Raw genomic sequence first — 25,583 nt, 5'->3', positions numbered from 1 at the left:
CCTTAATAACATATGATTCCTTTCATATTCTATTTCTTACTTTCCTTTTCTGCCGCTACATATATTTGCTTATGTTCAACTTTTTCATTTGTTTTTCAAGATTCAGTTATCTAGCAGAGTAAACTGTTCATACTAACTTCTATTGAAGTTAGGCAGAGCACAAAAATATCAATGGACGGAATTTATATAATAGAGGTTTTACCCTTGTACCAGTTGTAAAATAAGTTAAAATGATACAACTAGTTCTTTTTACAAATATCATTATGAAGATGGTCACTTTTTCTCTTTTTGTTGCTTTACTTGCTTTGAGTCCTGGTCCTTGTGATGCCTTTCTCAACATCCTCCCCCGAAAGTCGAACACGAACCCAAATACTCTTTTCAAAGTTTACAACGACGTTAGAGGAAACATCAAAACCGTGGAAACATTCAATGATGTCACAGCACAAGACTTGTTGAGATTTGGGGTTATAAAGATTTTGGAAACCAATTCAGTCATTACTAATGAAGCTTTGGCCGCAAATGCATTGTCAGAAAACTATTTACCAAGTTATCAGCATGACAAGAAATACGAATACAATGCCAAAGAAGGAAAGAATATGTTCTATGAGGTCTCATTCCAGAATCTAGAATTGGATAGGCATGTAAATGACTGGATGCCTCTTGGCACATGTCGTCATAATCAAGCCTCGACCCCTTCCACGTATACCCAGGGTTGGAGCGTGGGAGTTGCTACAGGTGCTAATGCGAAGGTTGAATTTGCTCAAATTTTTGGAATCAAACCATCATTCCAATACGATGTTCTGATTTCTGCTGGTCTTAGTGGATCACTTTCATGCAATGTTGATGGTAGAAAGAAACTTCAATTTCAGATTATGACAGAGTCTGTTACAATGAAGAACGTGAAGATGAGACCAATCAAGATTATCAGAGATTACAAGTACACCAACGGAATCTTTGCAACTATGGAAGTGGGTGAGTGGGAATACGTTGAAGAATATACTAGATTGAACAGAAGAAATGTTCAATTAGGTTGTATTACAGATCCAGAACAGCTTAGTTGTTGAAATGACTATTATCAAGTTTTTTGCATTTTTTTCACAGTATTTTCAAAGAAAAGTCATTTTTCATTTATCAATTAGAACAAATTGACCAGAAGATTTCTCAATTTTTCACTAGGAACATCTTTAGCACTTGTCTTTTTTTAATTTTCTTATTACCGAATATTTAAAGTATCGAGCTCTTTTTTTGCAGCCACTAAGCTTGCACAAGATCATTTAGTAGTTAAATGAACAGCTTACAACATGAACAATCGAATGTTGCCCCGAAAGAAAATGTTGTTGCCTAACTCAGTTGAAACCTTGGTTGTAGGGACTATATACATTTTGGTACGATCTGCTTAAACTGTACTGAAGTTTCTCAACAACTTAAGACTAAGATTTTCTATACAATCAATATGAACATTTCATGTTAATTCTAATCATGCAAAGCGAAGTTTTGTTCGTTGTTTGTATCTTGAATGTGAGGAAATTTCTATAAATCTTACCGATGGATCCTAACAATATGTATTTTACTACATAATTACTATCATAGGAGCTTAGATGTAGCACCATGCTTAATATCTCTCCAGTTATCCAGTAGTACTTTTAGTTTAGGAAATGCGAGTAGCGAAATTTCCTAATTGGGCTTAACTATAGGAGTAACAAAACGACAGCCATATTTCCACACACAGACCTGCCTTTCTGACCAAAATAACTCCAAAGCCATCCCACAGGCATACAAACCGAAATCTATGACAGCACAACTACTGATATGAGTTGAAATTGCATAAACTTATTCTTAGTTCACATGAGATATTCCTCAAAGATAACATACAAAGAACGAACGATATGTATTTATGAGTGTGTATATATAATCGTGACAAGTTTAGTTAAACAAACAAAGCAATGCATCAACCTGATTTTGAAGTGAACTTGAAAATAGTAGTCTGCTAAGGAGATAATAGCAAAAAATAATGTTTGCATATATTGATGTAGAAAAATCAAGGATAGTTTAGAGAGCATGGGATCAATTACCTGGATTAGGCAGACTCTTCTTGTGGTGGAGCAGAGGTACCTCTTAATGTCAATGGATAGTGAGGATGCTCGTCATCATCGTCATCCACGTCATCAGTAGCGCCCAACTTGAAACCGATATAGTCTTCAGTGTTCAAGGATTCCTGGGCTTCCTGCAACGAACCTAAGTCACCAGGAGTCATGAGACCAACTTTACCTCTTGGCGAACCTGGAACAGAAAGTGGTCTAGTTAATTTTAAGTTAGATTGGTTGTTGAATGGATTAGCACCATTCTTGAACTTGTCTGGATAAGCTCTTTTCAATGATAACTGGCGAGCTTTGATGTATTCCAAACCCATTCTCTTCCAGTCCAACAAGTCAGACAATCTTTCAGTTCTATTTCTTTGGTTGATTCTTTGTCTTCTTGTCTTTTCAGCAAAGTTGTACATGTAATCGGTCAATTGATTGATCGATTCATCCACAGACTTCATTCTTCTATCGACGATGTAGATACCGTAGTCCGAAGTGTTTTCAATTAAATCTTCCATATAACATCCAAAACCAGACAAGTTGGTGGTGACAGATGGAACTCCCATAACAGTACACTCAGCTGGAGTGTAACCCCAAGGTTCATAGTAGGATGGAAAAACACCTAAGTGACAGCCTCTAACGAATTCATCGTAGTCCAAGGACAAGATTGGGTTGTTGGCGTTCAAGAATTCTGGGTGGAAGATGATCTTGACACGATCTTCTGGCTTGTTAAAAAGCTGAACACGTCTAATTTGGTTCAAGATTGGATCAGTAGCATCCTCAGCCATGTTATGGGTGACAATTGGTGGTAATCCCTCGCGCTTAAGTGCGAAGATTCTTCTCTTCAATAACACTCTATCGGCTGGCTTAATCAATTCGTCGATCGAAGGAACTTCGGTGTTGCTCTTGTTATTGGCGTTAGGAAAACGCGCACAATGTTCGAACAAACGTTCCCCGACTTTTTTTTGCACTTCTTCAATCGTGCTTTCCAACTGCTTGATGACGGCTTGACCCTTCAAAGTTTCCACAGTGTAAGAATGAGTCTTACCAGGCATAATGATAAATGCAACAATGGTCATCTTGGAGCCAGCTTCCTTCAATCTGTGGTTCAATCTGGCCAAAGCTTCGATGAAGAAGTCACAGCCCTTGTTTCTGAACTCGTATCTACCCGCAATGAAGAAGTAGAGGGTGTTGTCTAAATCGAAGTCGTAGTTACCGTAGAAATGACCTTTGATGAATTCGTTAATTTTTGCCTTCTTGATGGCATGCAAGTTCTGGAACTCGTGAACAGCTTGGAACTTGACGACGTTCAACCCGTTTGGCAAAACTCCATCTGGCTTTCTCTTCAACAAATGCTCAGCTTCGTAAGCCGTGATATGAGATACGGTAGTGAAGACATCGGCAGAATGTGTGGCCGATCTTTCCATACAATATCTGTGGTAAATACCACGCTTTCCTGCCTCGGCATCAACATCAAAATTGGCCAAATTGTTGTAGAAATCGGTAGAGCCAGCACACAAGTATCTTCCCAAGAGTGTAGCGTGGGTGGTGAAGATGGTAGTGACATCGATTCTTCTCTTTCTACATAAGGGCAAGGCTATACCAGCCAACCATTCGTGACATTGACAGATTACGGCTCTTTCACGGTCGTTGTAGACCAATTCACCTAAGAACCAAGCAACCAAGTAACCAAGGAGAATGGCATCATTACTTTCCTGGTCATGATCTGGAGTTGGAATTCCAGCAATGTTCCACAAATCAGACTTCCACTCGTTTAAGTGATGGCCTGCAGACCAGATATCAAACAACAAGACACGAGGGGCACCTTCAATCAACCATCTACCGTACAACCAACGGATACCACGCTCGCTCATCGAGTCCAAAGTCTGCTTGATAAGTGGATCCTTTACAGGCAATTCTTCAACCTCGATCTGGGCCGAATTGTAGTTTAATGGACCAATCAAAGTGTATCTTTCCCGGTACTCGGCCACAGTGATGGGAGCTTTGGACTTCAACACCGAATAAATTCCACCAACCTTGTGAGCGACCTCGGTGGCCACTTCAAAGAGGAGATGGTTCGTAATATCTCTGGTCATAGTTAACGTTTATGTTAATAAGTGTTAAATGAAGACGATTACAAGTAACAAAGAAAGGAAAACCTAGACAAATCTTCTTTATTTCTTAGGGAGTGTGATTGTATGATGTAGGGAAGAATCCTTTGTACTGTTTTGTTTCTGAGCCAATTGATTCAAGCAATTGGTTTCTTCAGTTCAGAAGAAACAGCTTAGACAGCGAGGTGTAAAACTGGACGTTGCTAGTGGCGGCGAGGAATAATGTGTCACCTTTAATAGTCAAGTATGTATGGGCACACACAGAAATAAGGCGAAAAAAAAGATGAGATAAGAATTATGCAATTGAGGGGGTAAAGAGGGGTCGAGAACGAACACTCGAGAGCGACAATTGACACTTCTTCTATAGACTTCAACAAAACAGAAGAAATTGACTAAATAGACAACTGAAAAGATATATAAAGCTACAGCTTTTATCTACTGAACTGGAATTCCCACTAAATTTATATTATGGGGCTAGCGCTAACATGATTATTATTGTTGGAAATTTTCCACTCTCCGACTGACCACTTTTCTTCTTCCAGAAATGTTCACCCCAAATGGCAGGCATGGTGCAGGTTTGACTCTGGGGTTGCATACATTGAATTGTTTAATATTGGCTGCCGACACATCTCCCACAGCAAGTGGGGGGAGATCTGTTTCTATTGGTCAATTGCAAGCGGTACCCCTCGCCGTGCCAATCGGAGCCAATACCAGCCAATTTCTTAATGGGTCAACTTGCATGTCTGAAAATGATGAAATACTTGTATGAAAAGCGAATAATTGAAATTCGAGTTGAATTGTTCCGGACAAAAAAAAAAAGTACTGTGACTAAACTATTAAGTGGTTGAACCACTCTTCAGATAATTAAGATTTTTAAAATTACCTAACTGATTGTATTGTAGAAGTTATTGTTCTCAACTAGAATGCTAAGCACTTAGCCCTTTAACTATGGCTGAGATTGTATTTAATTAACCTTCCTGTAATGTACTCTACACCTATTGTGATGCAAAGAAAGCGAACTTCGAGAGTGCCACTCTGCAAATTCACTTTTACTGCCATCATGTCACCGAAATGTCTTCTTTCACCTCTTACACCTACCACTATCAATCGCCCACATTCTTCCTGTTTGATCTTTATTGAAACCGCGGATTTACTTACACAATGCGCTATGCCAGTCACAAATAATAGCCAGCACTTTCCAAGCGAGCCAGCACACCTCATGTGCGTAGCTCAGTACCTGGCTCAAAAGCCCAGTCAGATTATCGACATTCTCCACGGGCATCGGTTTTGACACAACAAAAATCATCGCCAAAGAATCGTCAGCGAACTACAATTTGCCATTGCTCTAACTCTACTCGGAGTTTGCTAATTTTTCAGTAGGAAAAAGGTCAAACCAATTTACTTTCTTAATTTATTGGAGAATTATATGAACTCTGCCACATTTTAGTGGTGCTAACGTTTAAGCCGAGCGATGGCTGAGCTACACTTTTCATCTTATTTCTTATTTACTTTACTGTAGTCTCGTAACTGAACAGTATTATAATACATACATAAGATACATTAGACTGATTTTGATCTGAGCAACCTTTCTCCGTCAAACCTTCTATTTTCATGAATGTGCTTGCCAGATAACGTTACTTTTCAATCACTCAATGGGGTGACTCGTGTTTCGAATATGAATTTTGTGAAACCTTGAAAAGTGGATGGTGGTTCGTTAGTCTTCGTAGCATCAACTGATGCTACATATACAACATGCAGGAGTTTCTGAAATTGTTTCCAGATTCCAGATTCCAGATTCCAGATTCCAGATTCCGGAGCTGTGATTACAAGACCTTAGGTTCGATAAATGCAGTGTGTATATGCTTCTATTTATGTTCCTTTGACTTCTATTAATATTACTCTATATTTGCAGCCAGTGGTCAACAGTATACTTTATCTGTAATGCAATTTTAGACCTCGATGTTGTCATCAGAGTCATCATCTTCATCGTCGCCTTCCTCTTCCTCAGCGGAACTATCGCCCAGTTCAGAACCATACTCAATTCTCTTAGTAGATTTTTCTCCACCAGGGCCAAACCATTCAGATTCTTCTTCATTGTCTTCATCTTCAATTATGGCTTCATTATCCAGTTCATTTTCTTCGTCTTCATCTATTCTTTCGCCCTCCTCCTCTTGTACTTGATTGTTCAAGTCCTTCGAAACTTGTAAATATTCCAAAAAGTAGCCATTCTTTTTTCCAACTGCTACCACTTCCTTACCAACCTTAGCCAAGAATCTTTGAATCAACTTCAAGCTGCTAACAAATTCGTGCTTGTGTGCATTTATATATTTTCCGTGAGCAGACAAGATCAGCCTGATCCAAAGTAAATTGTACTCAAAGTGCTGATTCTCGTATTTTATTAATGTGTTTCCAATGAAAGCAAGCATTCTATTAACATAGACAATTGGCAAATCGCTAGAAACCAACTTGATATCTTGTAATGGGATAGCTTCATAAACTTTCTGTATCAAGTACTCTTCGTTCAATCTGAAGGCCATAACAAGAGACGTGAGGAAATCCTGATCAGCCAAAGTCTCTAGTGTAGCCTCTGGTGTAATGTCCACATCTAAATCGAATGGATCAAAAATCACCGTGCTATCAATAGAATAGATTAGCAATCCTTCAGTAGATGCAGCTGCGAAAGCAGAAGAAGTCGGTGAAAACTGAATGGCGTTCACGCGAATTTCGGAACGGTATGATCTGACACTTGGGTCTCCTCGATGAGACCCTGGCAAAGAATTATCCAATCTATCTTCAACATCGGAGTTTTCACCGGCCCTATCAATTAAGTCGAGGGATATTCCACCATCTGTAATTTTGCTACTGTTCAAGACTTGCTGAGTACCATTAAGAGTCATGTTCTGCGAAACGGTAAATCTCTTCAACAACACCTCATTACTGACATCGTACATGCAAATTGAGTTGTTATTACCACCAGCAACCAAGGTCAATCCATCAAAGGAATAGTTGATAGTTGTGAAATATTTAGATCGAGCAGCATTCTTGGCAGTGAATCTATCTTCCAAATATCTACCACCAATGATATCTCTCTTCCCATCTATTAAATGCAACTGGTTCGCATCTTCTACATCGTAAACAGCAATGTGACCGTCCAAAGTGGAAACAGACAATTCTTTGCAATCTGGTCTCATTGCCAAACAAAGAACATCGCTCTCAATTTCAATTGGTTCAACTTGCTGACTACGACCAAAAATGTTCCAAATACGAATAGTCTTATCCCAGGAAGCTGATGCCAAAACCGAGTTTTCTTGACCGAAAGTCAAACAAGAAATTGGACCCTCATGGCCAGTCAAAGATTCAAGCAATTGAGCGGTTTGAACAGACCAAACATAGATTTCAAAAGTGTCTTGAGATCCAGCTACGACCACTTCACCGCTAGGATCAACAGCCAAAGAGTTGAATTGAATACGTTCCGTGGCGGTGAAGGTTCTGAAATTTCTGAATCTGATCAAGTCCCAAGCTCTAACGGTACCATCCAAAGACGAAGAGAATAAAACTTGTCCCTTCTTTGCAAACTTGACATCGGTGACTGATGATGTGTGTTCTGTAAATGTCATAAGACAGAAACCAGATATCACATCCCAAATCTTAATCTTACCATCATCTGAAGCGGTCACGACTCTGGATCCATCAGGAGAATAGCAAAGTGCATTCATTGAATCAAAATGGCCCTGTTGCTTCAAAATGTAGGATTCGGATTGCCATTCATATACTAACAATTGACCCAATTTAGCCGAACCAAATGAAAGCCATTCACCACTCTTGTTGATATTGACTGTATCAACGGCATTCTGACCCATGCTCAATTGCTGTACAAGATTAAAATCAGGCAATTCGTATAATCTAAACTCTCCGTTGTAGAAACCAACCACTAACAAGTTAGAGTCAGCGTGGAAGGTTGCACATTTGACTTTGGCGTCAGAATGAAAGAAGTTCTTAGCCGTAATTCTCCAGCTCATTGGCTTATTGTTTGTCTGTGTGTCCTCTTGTTCTTCATCTTCACTATCTTCCTCACTTCCGTCGTCACCCGGTTTTTCTGTGTATTCCCAAGTGAACAAAGCACCATCCTTACTTATTGTATATATGATTTCCTGACTCTTGTTGAAGAATGCCTTTACTACGTAGTCTCTGTGACCGGCCAATGTCATTGCCACATCGTTTTCCAGAGACTGTAGCGAAAAAATTCTGGAAGTCATATCCTTTGAAGTACTGATGAAAAAACGAGAGTCGCTGGACCAAGTAACAGAAGTGACATCACTGTAATGGCCAGCATAGATACGATGGCGGACAAATGGAGCAAACTGTCTGTCTTCGGTAAAATCAGGCGTTTTCCATACTTGAATAAATCTATTACAAGCAATGGCGAAGTAATGACCATCTGGGCTGAACTGCAAATCAAGCACTCTTTCCTTGAAGTTGAAGTGATGCAATACCGTCCTCAGGATAAAATTGACTAGAATGGCACGGCCATCTTCATCCACCGATAATAAAAGAGTTCCTTGCTTGTTTAAGGCGATTCTCGCTATGTTTTTACGGTGCTCGTAGTTGAAAGTGAAGGATCTATTATGAATGAGATCAAAACAAGACATTCTATTTCCTACTGGGGACAAGAGCTTTGTTCCATCGTCGGTGAAAACAAGATTACCCTGTCTGTAAACTGTTCCGAGGAGATTAGAGAACCTAAAATCGGACTTCATAACCACGGTTCTAGATTATTTGTGCTGTGTTGGTTGAAGAATGCTTAAAAACGTAGTATTACACCAACCATTAGAAAATGTACCTAACGTTTTGTAGGGATGAGATGGTTGAAAAAATTTAGTGCACCACGATTTGTGCAGGATTTTCTCTGTAATATGTAGTAGTCAGAAAAGCTACCTATAACTGGATAGTGACGATATGGAAGTATTAAGGAGATAGAACTTTGCACAGAAATAATTCTGTATCATTCTAAGTAACGCAATAAGAGACAAGGATTAACTTTTGGGCGCTCTAAAAATACAGATAGTCATCAGCTCCTTTCTCTCTTCAACTTAATACACTATTTAATCAATATGAGCAACCTTTCCAGCAGAGTAATGAACATGAAGTTCATGCTGAAGGATTCCAAGGATAAGAGCAAAGAAGAGGAAAAGGTCAAAGTCAAAGATTCATCTGAATGGGTATTGCCTAAGTCAGCGATTTTGTTGAAGAGAGCCAAAGCTTCTAATGTAGTTCAGAATGTTGGATATGCTAGTGTGAACTCATTTGCCAACGCGAATTCTATCAACGACAATGAAGTACCGATTCCCACTGCAAGAAAAACATGGGGTGCACCTACAGTTTCAAAACAACAAATGGATGTGCCCAAAATAGAGCTTACTAGATTGAAAGATTCAGTAAATGTATGTACAGAATTAAAGATTGACTAGACCGAGAACTAACATCAAATTTAGAAGAAGAAACTGAAAGTGACACTGTCGGAACAGACGCAGAATTTGGCATCTAACAATAAGAAGAGAAACAATTCTGAAAAAGAATTGCTAGCATCCAATAAGAGAAGGTTTACCCAAACCTAAACTAGAACCTGAACAATTTACTTCTTCTTTCTTCTATGTGTATTACTAGTACTTTCATTTGCATCGAGATATGTGAGACCGCTTCTGATTACTGCTTCTCTGGCTGCAGAATTAATATGCTTAAACCGATCAGGTCCTAGTTGGATTCCTCCATACCATCTACTGACTACCACTATGACGTTCCATACGTCCATCATCTATATCTGGTTAGTATATCAAGTGAATATTGGTCTCTCTTTTTCTAACATACGGTTAATAAATGTAACAAGCGACTTCCTGCAGCCGTTTCTCCATCATCGTCACAATCCTGAAACTGGACTCCGTTGTCCAGTCGTATACGCCAACTGCTGATATTATGCGTTGCTCTAGCAATCTTACGATCAGTAGTTAATAGGTCTAAATAGGAATGCGCCTCTTCCAATGAATGAACTTGTCTGGCGAATCCTATGAATGTCGAATTTCTATCTACAATTGGTTCCGCTTGGTGCCAACCTTCCAAAGGATTCTTGGTGGGATTTATAGACTTCGAGGAATCTTGATGAATACCAGATGACAGACTTTGTTCTTCAAAGCCAGAAGAAGGAGCATTTGATAGAATTTCCTTTCTTTCTGCAATATTCACCTTACTGACTTCCTTGGACACTCTTTGCATTTCCTCGCGCTCCTCTTCATATTTCTCCAAAAACAATTGTAATTCAGTGATGAGCTCAAACATGCATACTTCTCCAGGAGTGAACACCTGCGATATGAGCTCCTGGACATTACTCTCCAAATAATTGGTATCAGTATATGACAACGGGTTACTATTTATCACTTGGATGAGGTTAGGAGTCTCATCTGGATACAGCTCTGGAAACGATAGTTGTACGGCTATTTCTTCATGTTCAGGAACAGAAAAGTTGTGTATCTGAGGAGCTATTGAAGTAAGAGAGCCCGGGAAAATGGCGTCAATAGCACTGATTTCATCGCTTAATTCCTCCACAGTCATGAAGAAGAGGCTGTGCGTATGGTTATTTAATGTAATGGACAAATAGACTGGAAGAAGTAGAGGTTCTCCAAAGCAATAACTGTTTGGCTCGGTAGTACTGTATATGAACTCACTAAGAAAGTCGTGCTTATATAATCAAGACTTACTGGGATAATCCTGGTTTACTGGATGTCCTTATATTAATAGCTATAACAATCGTTCAGATTCTACTCAATTCTAAGAAAGCTTCTAGGGTTCTTAGAGGCTGTTATTCGTTCAATATTTATACGAAATCTCGCATAGCGAGATTCCATCGTGAAAAATTTTCACGGAAATCCAACTGTCCAATGGGATCCTCTAAAGCTGAAATATACGTCTATATTCACCCCTAGCCGGACCAACCATCACAGTTACATCGCATGGCTACCTTAGCAACTCCATGAAACCGTTTCTGGCGTTACTGGGGTACAATGTAGGATTAATGTCGTGCCACAACGACATTATTACGACATTTGGATTGCAATTTCCAACACTCCCCTAAAGCTCTTACTTATTCTGCTTCAGAGCTTTGTTATGAAATTTATTATCGGATACTTGTTTCTTAGATGTTCTCAAGTCAAGGTCATACATGTGATTGTGGTTAATTATGTTTGTATCAGGCATATCGAAAAGGTACTTTCGCAATCGATTGAAGTCGGGGAAACCGAGAGGCTTTGTGAATATGTCTGCCACATTCTCCTTCGATTGGACGTAGTAGACATCATATTTATGGTGATGAATTCCGTCTCGGATGTATTTAATTTTTATATCTGGATGCCGTTTAGTATGCGATAGGTCGTTGTAACAGTTTGCGATTACCGCCTGGTTATCTTGTAGTAGAGTAACTTCTCCAACCTTAAATCCAAGGCTCTTAATAGTAGTAGTTATCTTCTCAGTTAACTTGGCAGCTGCATGTAATGACACAGTTTCGCAGTCTCTAGTACTGTCAGTTACTAGACTTTGCTTCTTAGCGTACCAGTCTATCAAATTACCGTTGATGTACAATGCAGTTCCAGTTATCAGTTTCCTGTCTTTGTCTGGAGCAAATGATGCATCTGAGTATGTCCGTACCAGAAATTCGTCATTGGTAGATGGTATCCTACCTTTCTTATACTCTAAGGGCATGTGCGTATTAGCTCTTAAGTATCTTAACACATGGTACATGTTTTCGTAATCGTTTACATCTGGATTATGGGATTTTGACCCAAGGACACTAACTGCATATGCTATGTCCGGCCTCGTGTTGTTGCTAGCCCACAACAACCGTCCAATGATACTTTGATAGAGTTTCATTGTTTTCTCATTAAGTAATTCGGCCTGGGGATCCTTATACATCCCGTCGATGATTTCTATATTGCCCAAGTGTGTTTTTTGTCTTATCATAGGCGTTCTCTTGGGCTGGTCGTCCATAATATTGCAGTCGTTTAGAAGGTCTTCTAGGAATTTTGACTGATGTATTGAATAACCTCCTTCTATTTTATGGAATTCTATGCCTAAGAACTCAGTTACTTCACCAAAATATTTGAGGTCGAACTCTTGACTTAGCTCTAACTTGAATTCCTGCAACATCTGTTCGTTGGATGCGACCATGAATAGATCGTCGACATATAATGCAATGATGATGACTCCTTGTTTGTCCTTTTTATAAAATACACTTTCCGTAGTGGATTCTAGGAATGATAAACTCTTTAGTGTTCGTTTTATCGTTTCGTGCCAGTGAAATCCCAGTTGCTTTAGACCGTATAAAGCTTTGTTGAGTTTCCAGCAATAGCCGTCTTTTGCTTCATACCCGGGAGGAGGTTTTACGTAGATATCTTCCGTTAGTGTAGCGTTTAAGTATGCAGCTTCGATATCAAGGTGATGAATGTCCATTTTTGATTCTGTTGCAATGGCTGTCAATAGCTTGATCGTTGTTAAGTCCACAACCGGAGAGGAAACCTTCGTACAATCAAAATCGATACTGTCCTTTTGTCGAAAGCCTTGGGCTACACAGCGTGATTTGTATTGCGCATTTTTCAAATCATTCTGTTTGAAGGTATGTACCCATCTAGTTGGAATAGGTTTTCTACCCTTTGGGATTTTTACCACAGTGTGGACATTGTTTTTCTCGAACTTTGATATTTCGTTGTTCATTGATTTTATCCACTCTGGCTCTTTACGATCGATCTTATTGATTATTGCATTTAGATATCGTTTCGGGGGTCTTGATATCCTTCCTGAGCTTAATTGAATGATATACTTTGGATCAATTTCCTCAGTTACATCGTTCATCATTATCGCTTTCACTTCCTCTTCAATTTCGTGTTTTGGCTTCAGATAGTTTGTGTGTAATTTACGCCTTTTGCTAGGCTTGTTTTTAGTGGGGGGAATCGCGGGTATGACTCTATTATCAGCGTGGTCATACTCGCTTCTGTCGTTTGTGATTTCACCCTTGTCGACTTGATTGGGTTTAATGAGATCACGGTTCGACTCAGAGATGTTGGGGATCTCCTCTGCAACAGATGAGTCTGGCAATACAGTAGCTGCGGAGGTACTCACGTTCTCGGCTTGGCTCTCTTCTGTTTGCTTATTAAATTTTGTAGAACTTGTGGATATCAGCTCCGACATGTGGTTGTCTACATGCTTAGTACGAGGGGAGTACTCTAGCCCGTCTAAGTCTTTACTATTCACAGGTATAGTGGGGGCGGATTTGTCACTGTATCGTTCACTTTCTGTGTGCTCATTGGTGAGCTCCTTATCACTCAATGAGGCTTTCGACGTATGTTTGGTGGTGGAGTACCCAACCTGTTCATCGTCTCTGCCCATCAGCGGGTTATCCGTAGCTGTTAATTTGGATTTTGCTACGTGCTTGGGAGTTGTACTTTTTTCTCTGTCCAAGACTTTTGTATTCGCAGGTTTGGTAGGAGAACAGTCTACTCTCGGAATACCTGTTTTCTTAGTACGAGGGGAGCTTATGTCCTGGTCCAATTCTTCGTAGTTCTTCTTAGCAAAAGGGGGATCTGTGTCCTTAGCTAATTCACTGTTATGCTTTGCGGGAATGATAGGGGGATGGAGTGCCCTATGATACTCCGAGGCGGTAGTGGTGACCGCGTGTTCTTTATTTAAAGATTTTGAAGCTTGAGTTATTTCTGTGACGTCGGTTTCGTGATTCCCAGTAATCAATTCTTCTGTTGATGCTTGTGGGAGCTCAGTGCTATTTTCTATTGTCTTTAATCCACTATTATCGTGCTCATTTCCAATGCTATCGGTGTCACTATCTTCATCTGTGCAGTTATCGATATCCTTTTCAATACTTTCCTCTGCACTGTTGTCGTCTGTGCTATAATTTTCCCACTCCATTCCATCTAGGTCAGCGTCCATTAGATCTTCCTCTCCTCCCCTCATTGGCTGACTTGTGGTGCGTTGCAATTCAGTCAATTTTGACTTGATCGCTTGGGCGATGTCCGGGTGTTTGGACTGCAAGTATTCGATTTGCGATTGAGGTTCGGAAATATCATGTATATCCTCGTTGACTGACGCGTCCATAGTGTCGTTTAAGAAATGGTCAAGGTTAGTTGAGTCTAAGATTTCGTCCGTCTCGGGTGTCGTGAGCGGTGTCTCTGCAAGGCGTGCGTCTATGTACCGTTTTAGGTAGTCATGCCCATTGACGAAGCGTGCGTTAGCAGTGGTTACTTCGTGATATTCGGGTGATTGTATGAGAATCTTGTATGTATTATAGTCGGTGCCGTATCCGATGAAGGATCCATATGCTGTGCTAGGGTATTCTTTCAGTGGTGATATACGGTATCGAGCTAACTGCAAGTCGTTCTCTACTTTTACATGTACGTTTTGACCGAAGGGTTTGTAGGTAAATCGTCTTTGCGTTTGTTCAAACACTTCACGTGGTGAGCGGCCTTCTAGTGCAACCTTGGGGGTATTGTTTAAGATAGCTGTTACGTAGTTGACAACGTGAGGTAATAATAATAATATTGATGAGCCAAGGTCTGGAAATTGTAATATTAATTTCTTTATTTGGTTTATGATGGTCCGGTTCTGTCGCTCTGCCGTCCCGTTGGCAGACGGTAAGTAGGCCGGGGTGACGTCTTTTTCGATTCCAAGTTTGGTTAGCATATCGGCACTAGGAAATTCTGGGGCATTGTCGGTTCTTAGGTGACCTATTCTTTCCCCAGGAAATTTGTTGTTTAGCAATTGTAATTCATTGTAGACCTTAGTCGTAACGGCTTTATTGTCTGTTACAATTGTCCTAAGATACTTCGAGTAGCCATCTGTTATCGAAGTTATATATTGTTTCTTTCCACCGAAATGAAACGGGCCCATCATATCAAGATGTAGTCGTTCAATCCGACGAATAGGTGTAGGTCCGTCACTATTATGTGATGCGGCGATGGTGTTGACGCTGAGGCATATCTGACAATTTGCAACTCGATCAATCTCGGCGCTCGTTGGTTTGGCATTTATTCTATTACTTTGGTAAAGTGCCATCATACTCTTTAGCGCCATGTGGTTAGATCCAATGTGAAAATTCCAAAATGATGATTTCTTGTTGACATCAAATTGAGGTGGGTCGAGATTGTGAATTGTTTGAACTTGACTTAACAATTGGGTACCGGTATAATTGTTAGTTGGTCTAAGGTTGATATTTCCCATGTATACATTGTCAACATTGAGTCTGCCGACTCTGATTTCTAATTCACCGTCCTTCTGCCCGATGTACGCGTATTTATCATCGAATCGGCAATAGTAGTCTGTGTGTTTAGAGATCTGGGATACACTAATGATGTTGTGTGGGAGTTCTTCGATGACTCTAACGTCTTTTAGTATGACGTACACATCTCCATCAGTTAGGGTTAGTGTTCCCATGTGGGTTGCTGTTATGATGCTAGAGTCAGGTAATTCAAATGTACTTTCTGACTCGGTCAATTCTTCAGTTACGCTCGTTAAGAGTCGCACGTCGTTTACAATGGACCATGAAGCACCTGAGTCGTATAATACGTCTCCAGCCTTTGTTCCAGATACGATTGTATTTAATCGTTGTATATTCAGTGGTATTTTGTCCCTACGTTCTGGTCCGAAAGAGACTAAACCTAAACCTTATTGCCCATGGTTCTTAGCACCAGAGGTTTTATTCTTGTATCCATGTCTACCATTGTCGGGTATCTCACCTGTGGTACGGGATCTTTCAATGTTACCTCTTTTGCCATTGGCTCTGGCTAGTTCTTTTTCCTGGACGTACTTGATCCTTTCATTGATCAAGTCTTCGATTTTTCTTTTGTCCGTGGAGTTTTGAGGCTTGTAGTGATATTGATCTTTCATTCGCTGAAGCACATCGTCGATTGTTGGTATACTGCCATTCTTCTTGTATTCTTGGTAAAACCAAGCGAGTGATTGATAGTATTTGTCACGCGACTCAATGTTCTTGAAATATCTCTCAACAGTAATGACGTGATAGTATTTCATTTTACCAATGAAATTAAGGATTTCTTCGGTGGTGCCTTCAGTCCATTTCTTGGAGTGCAGGAGACCTTCTTCAACTCTATCGATTTCTGTTCTGAAATCCCCTGCGTATCTTAAGTAGGTTAATGCCTGTCCGACTCTGTGTGGTAAGTTTTCCATCTTGTACGTTTTGACGAACATATACACAGACCGTAAGTCTGTCTCGTCATCAACGTCATCCATTTCGGTAAACGCATTTTCATTCATATCTATGATTCTGGATACTATTTCTTCAGACAATCTGTCCAAGAAGACTTTCAATTCGGCTCCTTTCCATTCAATATTCTTAATACTGAAGTCCTCAGATTCAATTCCTAGGTCTTCATCCCATATTTTTTGCAAGCCACGGTATTTACGAAAAAGTTTCGAGAATGATTTTTCCCATTTCGTAATAGCCTCGATATTTCTCGTGAGAGGTACTATATCTTTGAAGCAAATGACTGCGAATTTAGCATCCTTCTTTGCTTCCTTTTTCGCTTCATACCGCTCCTCCAATTTGTTTATCTGGGAGGGAGGTCCGCCAGAGGAGTTCTGAGCTTTCATCATATCCATTAATATGTTGAACTTGTCGCTCTGAATCAGGAGCTCTTTTTTAAATTCATCCTTTAGGTCTTTAATATATTTGCCAACCTCATTATTGGGATCATTGATGATACTCTCGATAGCCATAGTTTCGTAATTTCTGAACGCTAACTTTTGACTTCTAATCTGTTTGGCTCGGTAGTACTGTATATGAACTCACTAAGAAAGTCGTGCTTATATAATCAAGACTTACTGGGATAATCCTGGTTTACTGGATGTCCTTATATTAATAGCTATAACAATCGTTCAGATTCTACTCAATTCTAAGAAAGCTTCTAGGGTTCTTAGAGGCTGTTATTCGTTCAATATTTATACGAAATCTCGCATAGCGAGATTCCATCGTGAAAAATTTTCACGGAAATCCAACTGTCCAATGGGATCCTCTAAAGCTGAAATATACGTCTATATTCACCCCTAGCCGGACCAACCATCACAGTTACATCGCATGGCTACCTTAGCAACTCCATGAAACCGTTTCTGGCGTTACTGGGGTACAATGTAGGATTAATGTCGTGCCACAACGACATTATTACGACATTTGGATTGCAATTTCCAACAATAACTGAAGAAAATCACGCCTATATCACATGACCAAATCAAATGTTCTGCCAGTATAGCATAGATTTGTGAGTTCACGCAAACAGAGCTATCATTTGTTCTAGAAGCGAAGGCCCTTCAAAATGATACTGCTAATACCATCAACAGAAGAGCTTAGACAAGCAGGTAATATTGCATTCAAAAATCAAGAATTCAAAAAGGCAGCTAAAATCTACCGTGATGCAATTAAGCAGGATTCAAAGAATCCCGTACTTTACTCTAATAGAGCACAATGCTTCTTAAAGCTCGAAGATTACGGTAGAGCTCTAAGAGATTGCCAAATGGGAATTAAATGTAACCCAGAGGAAAAGCTTGTGATAAAATTATACTTCAGAAAAGGAATGGCCCTTCGGGAACTAGGTAGAACCAAGGAAGCCAAAGTTGCATTTGAAAAGACTCTTTCATTGGATCCAGACTCTTGTGAAGCCCGGAGAGCATTGGACAAATTGACTGAGATAAAACCAATTCTGCCAATTCACATAGAAACTGTGACCGCAGAGACGGTTTCTGGAGCTTTTCCTGGAGGCATTGTTCTCGATGTAAGAAGTTTGTCAATGGATAAGGAAAAGTCTTTTGTGGATAGACCAACTATGGGTTACTTGAAAGGGTTGAAGAATTTTCCGCATGAAAAGAAGAAGGATGCGTATATACATGTGATTAATGTTAGTGAAATTGACTATAAAAGTTTATTTTTGGGATCAATCGAGCCAGACTTTCTCGATTTCTTTATAGAGGCTGCTGCTTACGTTTCTGAAAACAACTCAGTACGACACTGGGACAAGGTTATTTTGAATCATCTTTCCTTGTTTCACGAACAATCTTCTTTTGAAGAGCATAAGTTTGATAAGGATCACCTAGCTGTGCTACTCAAGAATGTCAGACTCAAATCTATTCCTACCATAGTCAACTCATATGAAGAGATTTTCAATGACGAACACAAAAGATTCTAAGATGGTATACTATAAGCATGGTTTAGTTACTCTAACGAATTTCTACTTTGATTCAGTTTTTAAGCCTTGTTTTTATTAACTACCTTTGACATAACCAGCATAATGAACATACCTCAACTAGGGCCAGTCAACTAACTAGCACATCAATACTGCTTTATTAACCCCTTGTGTAATCCTTTCCTGCTATTAACGATAGCGAATGGTTGAACTAATGGACGCAAAAGTTCTGGAAGATACCTTTCAAAATCAAAATCAAACCATCTCGTAGCAATCAATGGTAGTATAAAAAGCGAGAGAAATAAGGTCACAGAAGCAATGAATAAGAACCCATTCAATAATGCCCGGTTTCTTCTGCGTCTTCTTTGTTTCTTTGTGAATACTCCTGGACGAACCTGGCGTCCAGGTTTTAACCAGAACAACATGAGCGAATGCCATTTATCGGCATAAGGAATAAGAAGCACAGGTATTTGCGCAAATAGGATAATGTGCCCTATAACCAAGTCCCCCACAAAATAAGATAGCTCAGTAGTCTTACAAACAAATTCTCTGAAAGGTTGTGATAGAATATTCCATCCTAATCCAGAAGTAAACCAACTTCCAGACCACCATGATTTGTTGGAATGATCATGACGGAATTCTCTAGAAATTAAGGTCGCACTTATTAATTGTAAAAACCAAGTCTGGATAAGAACTGACAAGGTCAAGCCAAGTATAGTTCTAGAAAAGTTCCAATTCTGGAATAACCAAAGCAATTCGAAGAAGAAAACATAATTTAACACGGAAAGGGAATGAACAACTGTGGCGATAAGAGTGGGATACCACCTAAATACCAATGTCAAAACTGGCCCAGTAAGAATAGAAACCACAAAAAAAATTAATAGGATTGCCATATTGACCATGATTGGTGCAAGGGTGATTAGCAAGATTCTAAATATGCTGTTAACAGGATTCGTTCCTTTGGTATCATTCTGTGAATTTGAGAATAGATAGGCGCATCCAACAACCAAGATAACGGCCAATTCAAAAATGGAGTCAGTCAATATTAACCTCACCCTGGAAGGTCTTATTGAGTTGATTTCTTTGATATCTTCTCGAGTGTTAAAATTTCGGTTTTTAATACCAACAATTCTACTCCTTCCTAGCCTAGTGTAATTTATCCATGATGACATGCTCGATCTGCTATTTCCTCTACTCAACCACCTTAAGAATTCGCCGTAATCCAAAAAGAAATCTGTCAATGAAAATTGGTTGGGATTGTACAAACAGGGACAAATCAATAATCCTATCACGGTAACCCAAAAATAAAGCAATGGAAGTTTCCACATTGTAATAGAGGTATACAAGATTAACAAGCCTGAAATTGCTCCAAAATACAAGCTTTGAGAAGCAAATCGAGAGTACAATGCAGAAAATGGCACTCGAATTGTTGCAAACCCCCGTCCAGTAGCGATATATCGAGCTCCGCCGATGGAGATATCGCTGCACAAGGATTGCGCGTAGATACGACAAACGAAAACTTCGAAAAGTGGAGAGAAAGACGCAAAATGTTTACTGAGACGTGTTAGAGCACAATAAAAGCCTCTCTCAGTCAACTCCTGAACAGCCAAAGGCAAGAAAGAAATCAAGAAAACAATGAAAATGGAAAAAATACAGCGCTCAAGCCATTGAACAACAGGAATTAGATTATAACAACCAATCGGTCTCCGTGGGTCAGTGATAGGGCGAAACCTATCATACTCACAAATTGTTGTCTCATTTGTCAATGCAGCTAAGTTTACTCCTACCAATAAGAACAACTTGATCGATAAAATAATAAACACATTATTGAGGTGGAATCCAGGATGAGCGTAATAGAAGGACAAAAATCGATCTAACGGAAGCTGAGTACTTAGATAGAAATATTCTCGAGAGAGCATCTGCTCACCCATGCCGGCACCGATTTTGGTCGTGAAGTTAAGAATAGATCCAAAGCCAAGGTCTCTTCCCTTTCCACACTGCATGTATTCACAGTGCTTTATTCTACCACCTCTCACCATTGCATTCATTCCAGCATAAATATCCTCATTCAAATGAAGACCCTTTTGTGCTTTAGAGACCCCTCCCCTTGTTGTCATGAAAATACCATTCAAAAAGTCCGGATGGCCATAATGTAGTTTTCCTCCTAGGTATTGCAAAGTTCGAGCAAACAAGGTTCCAAATGTTTGCTCCTTTCCAGCAGCTACGTCACCTAGTATTCCGATATTTTCTGAGAATATGTATTCTCTTGTTCCTATTATAGCAACTGGATGTGAATGATCACTATCCTTTAATTCATTTGAATAAGGGTCAATTGGGGCAGAATTTTCTTCGAATTCAGCTAACACACTTCTGATTTTGAGACACTCCTCAAGATAATTATCTTGGTTGGCATCAATAAGTTGAATATACTCTCCTCTGCAGAAGATCAATGAGTTGTTTTGATTGTCAGATTTTCCATCTCCTAAGATAGGATTTCCTGATAGCTTTATTCTATACTTCGGAACTCTTTCCCCATTTTCCAACAAAGCGCAACTCCCATCAATCAAACTCGAATAGAAAGTAGATTCGCCAGTATCAATGTCAATTTCCTCATCCAAATAAGATATCTGAAGTTCAGGATAAGTTCGAAGAAGGAATTCCTTATTTTCTCTTTCTTCAGGAGAAAAATTCTTCAAGCGCTGCATTGAAGCAACAATTCTGAACTTTCGAAGAGCCATGACAGATGCTTCTTCTAATTTCCCGTTCTCATCTTTGTATTCTTTGTCACTAAGGTTTTCAACATCAAATGATAGTTTGATTGCCCTGGAATAATTCATAAAGCCTGAAATTGTACGATACAATGTTTGCGACCTCAAGGATGCCCATATTCTTGTCCTAAGGATATATTCAGGTGTTGCTACTTTGAATCCAACCGAGTAATAAGGTAAATCATCTTTCGTCTCATTATCGAAAGTAGGCGATGATGTCTCAGTGTCAAATTCTTCTGCTAGCAATTTGGTATCGCGCACAAAACAAGACCATTCCAACGGATGTAACAGTTTCAAGTACTCTAACATTGTGACGTGAGAGTACTGCTCCTCCTCCCTTATTATTTCTCTAAGAGATAGCGTTATCTTCTCACTATAATGAGGAATAAGTACACTGAAAGTTGGCATGGAGTTAATAGGATTTACTTCAGGCATCGGAGTTGATAATGACTGGGCAAAGAATGTGATTCTCCTTTGGGCTTCAGACTGCTCGTAAAACAAGGCTGATTTTAATGATTGATCCTCTTGAGAAACAAAAAAGGTTGGCTCTTTTAGAACAGTATCTCCTTCGATTCCAGATACAGAAACCTGTTTGTATAACAACTTTTGAACATGCTCTAACGACAAAAGATGCTCACGGTACATCGAGATTATTATGGAATTCCATACTTGTGAGACTAGAAATTTTGCCTTTATAGTCCTATCAGCTGGAGAAGCAATTATTTTCGAGAAAATTCTTTTTGGTAATCTCGAAAAGATATTCCGCCATGGTGTCCATATGGAAGCACCAATATAGAATGAACGACATACAGAATAGATTGTATTCCAGACAATATACCATAGATAGGTATCAAGGAAAAATAAAACCAAATCTGTCAAGTATGTCAACAGCAAGACAACAATTGTATGACGCATACATAACCAGTTTCCAATCAATACTTCTCCGGAACATCTAGTCATCTTCATAATACTTAATTCCCTGATCGGATCTCTTAATGACAAAGTTAAAAAGAAATATGATTCGATAAACTTTGAAACAAAAATAGCGAACCACAAGCCATAAGATGCAACCTTGTCAGTACCTTTCAACGAGTAGAAGCTGGCTGCAAAATATTGAGTTGGTAAATATCGTCTGCCTCGAGATTTGGGATAGGAATCACCGATATGTGCTAACGGAGCAACTGACAAGTATATCACAACGAAAAGGGAAAACAAAAACTGGGCTGTTGCAATCCCAAGCCCGACATTTGTTTGACGATTTAGAGGATAAGTTAAATACAAATATACCGACGGAGCAAGATTGGCAATTAGCATGAAAAGTAATATGAATAATCTCTTTGATAATGGTTGGGCTCCTGCCCATTTTCTTGGAACGTATGAGAACTCCAACACAGTACTGATTAAATCAATGGCACACGCAATAACCCCAGCTAGAGACATCACGGATAAAGTGGCCATCTTTGTAGGTTGGTTATCATGTTGCTGCAGGTAGTCCTTTGTATACAATGTTGGTGAGTTGAACAGAGTATAATACCAAAAAACTGAGACATGAATTATCCAAATTCTGTTGAAATTTGAGAACACATGAAACCAACTTCTCCTTTCAATGAAGGTCTTGAAAAATGCCTTCTCCCATGCAACCTCATTCAAATGTTCATACCTTTCGTAAGCTGGTAGAGACATTAGTTTGGTTTTGCCATCCTTCAAGAAAATTCGTTGAAGACCATTACAATACCAAAAAAGTTGGTTCATGTCATCATATCCTATAATAGAATTGTGGTCCTTGTCTTTGTGATAATACCTTCCTTCCACTTTCACATAAGCTTGATCTCGATAGAAGTTGTACAATGGCGTAATAGCATGGTCCAAGAAACTTGGAGTTGCATTCCGAATTGGTTCCGCCGGATCAAGTGAGTAGTAGTAATCATTGCAACACTTGAATATAAAGCACAAACATTCTGGCATGAACCGTATGTTGTTGGCTTCACCCCAACACAAGATATACAATGCAACTTGAATCACACAATTTGTAGGTGATAGTGACTTCATGTTCAAACACCATTGTGATTCAGACTGCTCCAATGATGACACATACTCATTCTTAGACTTTTTTATCTTTCCATTGGAATTTACATTGGCCAAGCCAAAGGTATCATCAATATCCAAACTAGCAGCAAAATACCACTTTTTGAAATTAGCATTGATTCCACCAATGTAATCAGCGTGGATGGTTCGAAGCGCCTTTGCTGGACCCATACGACAAGCTCGCGAATCAAGCAATCGCATTAGATAATCGAACATATTCCTAGTATTGTCATACTGGAAGCCAAAGATCTCGGTAAGTTGGATAAAAATAGCTTCTATTTCTTCACGGGTAATTGGAACATTTTGCAGGTTAGCCCAGGCAGGATACGGATCATATTCATTTCTGAAGACATCGTAGATCCCCACTTCGGCTAGAGAAGAAGCAGAATCCTTTGCTCGTGCCCAATCACGGTCGCCTACCTTCCCGATATCAGCCCACCTGCTAGAGTTTACGTAAGGAGTCTTGAATCCACTTAGTGGATACGAGGTGCCATTTATTCCAGTACCAAGATCGTTCGATGAAAAATCTGCAACTAGGTTAATTACTGCAACTAAGCTGCCACTCACATTACAGGTATATCATACTAACAGTAGCCGAGGTTCGTTTGAGAACCTTGATCGGATCCAAATCAAGATTGGAAGAATTGGCAGCACCGGTATCCTTCTTTCCCTTGAATCTACCCATTATAACCTGTAGTATCGGATAGTTTTCAACGGCAGACACACAACAAGCTTGCTATTGCTCAACTATATTGAGAATACAGAGCTGGTGCTATAGGTTTTTATCCAGATCGAGCTATTGAGCCTGGTAACCGCTTGTAGAGGGAGCAAAAATACAAACTCAAAATAGTGCGAAATACATGCTTTATATAATTTAGAATTTTTTGCAGTCATATTTGAGATACAATTCTAAATGCTATAATTAACAGTAGCGCAATACCCTTTAACTGTAATCTAGTTATATGCACTAGAAGCTCCGTAGTTTCGTCTGTAGTGTTTTTTATAGTATTCTTCAAAAATTTTGTGTATTCTAAGTTTTCTATGGTATATACATAGTGGAGGATTCTAGTTTCTAATCATCGTCGGAGTCGGAGTCCGTGTCATCCCTGTATTCGTCATCAATTCCATTATAAGCTATTCTGTTTGGAGTGCCTCTTCTGAGGAACAAGGAAGATCTTTTGATCTGGTCCTTGAGTGATAGGCTAAGAAGCTTGCTCTTGATCTTGTGGGGAGGGACCCCTTCACTAAGTAGATTTGCAGCGAGTCCACAGACGGCAGGAGATGCCATGGAAGTGCCTGAGAGAGTCTCTGGATTATTATAGTCTGCAGCATTCACACTCTTAACATAGGCTCCACTGGCAAAAATATCAACGCACTCCCCCCAATTAGAGAAAGATGCCAAAGAATCGTTGTAGTCGTCTATAGCTCCAACAGTAATTGCACCTTCAGCACTAGCTGGACTAGATAAGCAGGCATTGATATTGGAATTTCCAGCTGCAACTATCACAACTAGACCGGTATCTGCAGCAGCATTGATTGCACTGTTCAAGACTCCATTTCTAAACGACCCCAATGAAAGATTGGCTACTCCCATCTTTCCACTTCTTTTTCTATGGTTCACAGAGAACTCTAGCGCTGAGATAATTGTACTGAGAGAACCCGAGCCCAGACTATCCAATACTTTGACTTCTATAATCTCTACATTCTTGGATACCCCATAAGTAGAAGAACCTATAATACCAGCAACGTGTGTTCCATGCCCATTAGAATCACCAGAGCCTTGGCTGGTGAAGTCTTTGCCAAACCGAGCCCTACCTTGGAACTCAGGGTGACCAATAGCAACACCAGAATCTAACACATAGGCATACACCCCAGATCCAGTATAGTCGTCATTGTAAACATATTGGTAGCTTTTTCCTGACTTGAGCTTCTTTTTGCTGGAGAGACGAGCGAGGTGTCTTGGGGCTTGCTCTTGAGTAGTAGTTCCATAAGCCTTAAATATCACATCTGGTGTGATCTCGTTCACTAAGGGACATCTTTTGAGTCTCTCAAGGTTGGTTTTGGAGAAGTCCCCAACAAACCCAGTGAAATTGCCGATTGAGAATGAATTGGTAAGAAGCGCCCTCACTTGTTCAGTAGCTGGTCTGAGAATATCATATTTGAAGAATGCCTCTAAACTCTCATTGTTCTTCAACGAGATCAAGTAGTTTTCGGCGTGTATGAAGTTGAAGTAGAAAGCAAGTATGAACAACAACTTAGTGAATAACATTGTTATGTACATAGGCTAGTTGTAATCTT

At 39.7% G+C, this 25,583-nt stretch overlaps 8 protein-coding genes across 8 annotated transcripts; 3 read left to right on the top strand and 5 right to left on the bottom strand. All coding sequences in view use genetic code 12, as the record gives it.

Moving 5' to 3' along the window:
- Positions 1–230: 230 nt before the first annotated feature.
- PICST_28850 (predicted protein) lies at positions 231–1,064 on the top strand (the record flags this gene model as incomplete). Its single annotated transcript, XM_001386974.1, has 1 exon — positions 231–1,064. The coding sequence occupies one exon, from the start codon at positions 231–233 to the stop codon at positions 1,062–1,064; it is 834 nt and encodes a 277-aa protein (XP_001387011.2).
- Positions 1,065–1,869: 805 nt separating this feature from the next.
- GSY1 (glycogen (starch) synthase) lies at positions 1,870–4,562 on the bottom strand. Its single transcript, XM_001386743.1, has one exon. It carries the CDS (start codon positions 4,175–4,177, stop codon positions 2,078–2,080), a length of 2,100 nt encoding a protein of 699 aa, XP_001386780.1. The 5' UTR covers positions 4,178–4,562; the 3' UTR covers positions 1,870–2,077.
- A 1,579-nt stretch (positions 4,563–6,141) lies between these two features.
- On the bottom strand, positions 6,142–8,949 carry PICST_53071 (periodic tryptophan protein; the record flags this gene model as incomplete). The annotated part of the gene is made up of 1 exon (XM_001386742.1): positions 6,142–8,949. One exon carries the CDS (start codon positions 8,947–8,949, stop codon positions 6,142–6,144), a length of 2,808 nt encoding a protein of 935 aa, XP_001386779.2.
- A 354-nt stretch (positions 8,950–9,303) lies between these two features.
- Positions 9,304–9,660, top strand: PICST_28847 (predicted protein; the record flags this gene model as incomplete). The annotated part of the gene is made up of 1 exon (XM_001386973.1): positions 9,304–9,660. One exon carries the CDS (start codon positions 9,304–9,306, stop codon positions 9,658–9,660), a length of 357 nt encoding a protein of 118 aa, XP_001387010.2.
- A 164-nt stretch (positions 9,661–9,824) lies between these two features.
- PICST_39512 (predicted protein) lies at positions 9,825–10,795 on the bottom strand (the record flags this gene model as incomplete). Its single annotated transcript, XM_001386741.1, has 3 exons — positions 9,825–10,004; positions 10,058–10,341; positions 10,435–10,795. The coding sequence occupies 3 exons, from the start codon at positions 10,793–10,795 to the stop codon at positions 9,825–9,827; spliced, it is 825 nt and encodes a 274-aa protein (XP_001386778.2).
- Positions 10,796–17,568: 6,773 nt separating this feature from the next.
- On the top strand, positions 17,569–17,775 carry PICST_40023 (predicted protein; the record flags this gene model as incomplete). The annotated part of the gene is made up of 1 exon (XM_001386972.1): positions 17,569–17,775. A coding segment is annotated over one exon (207 nt), but the record flags the coding sequence as incomplete, so codon positions are not given.
- An 803-nt stretch (positions 17,776–18,578) lies between these two features.
- Positions 18,579–23,501, bottom strand: GSC2 (1,3-beta-glucan synthase component; the record flags this gene model as incomplete). The annotated part of the gene is made up of 1 exon (XM_001386740.1): positions 18,579–23,501. The coding sequence occupies one exon, from the start codon at positions 23,499–23,501 to the stop codon at positions 18,579–18,581; it is 4,923 nt and encodes a 1,640-aa protein (XP_001386777.2).
- Positions 23,502–24,357: 856 nt separating this feature from the next.
- PICST_28842 (subtilase-type proteinase) lies at positions 24,358–25,554 on the bottom strand (the record flags this gene model as incomplete). The annotated part of the gene is made up of 1 exon (XM_001386739.1): positions 24,358–25,554. One exon carries the CDS (start codon positions 25,552–25,554, stop codon positions 24,358–24,360), a length of 1,197 nt encoding a protein of 398 aa, XP_001386776.2.
- Positions 25,555–25,583: the final 29 nt, after the last annotated feature.

This window comes from Scheffersomyces stipitis, chromosome 1 (assembly GCF_000209165.1).
Source record: "Scheffersomyces stipitis CBS 6054 chromosome 1, whole genome shotgun sequence".
NCBI classification, from domain to species: domain Eukaryota; kingdom Fungi; phylum Ascomycota; class Pichiomycetes; order Serinales; family Debaryomycetaceae; genus Scheffersomyces; species Scheffersomyces stipitis.
The sequence above is the reverse complement of the archived record's forward strand: the minus strand, read 5'-3'. Positions and strand labels throughout refer to the sequence as shown.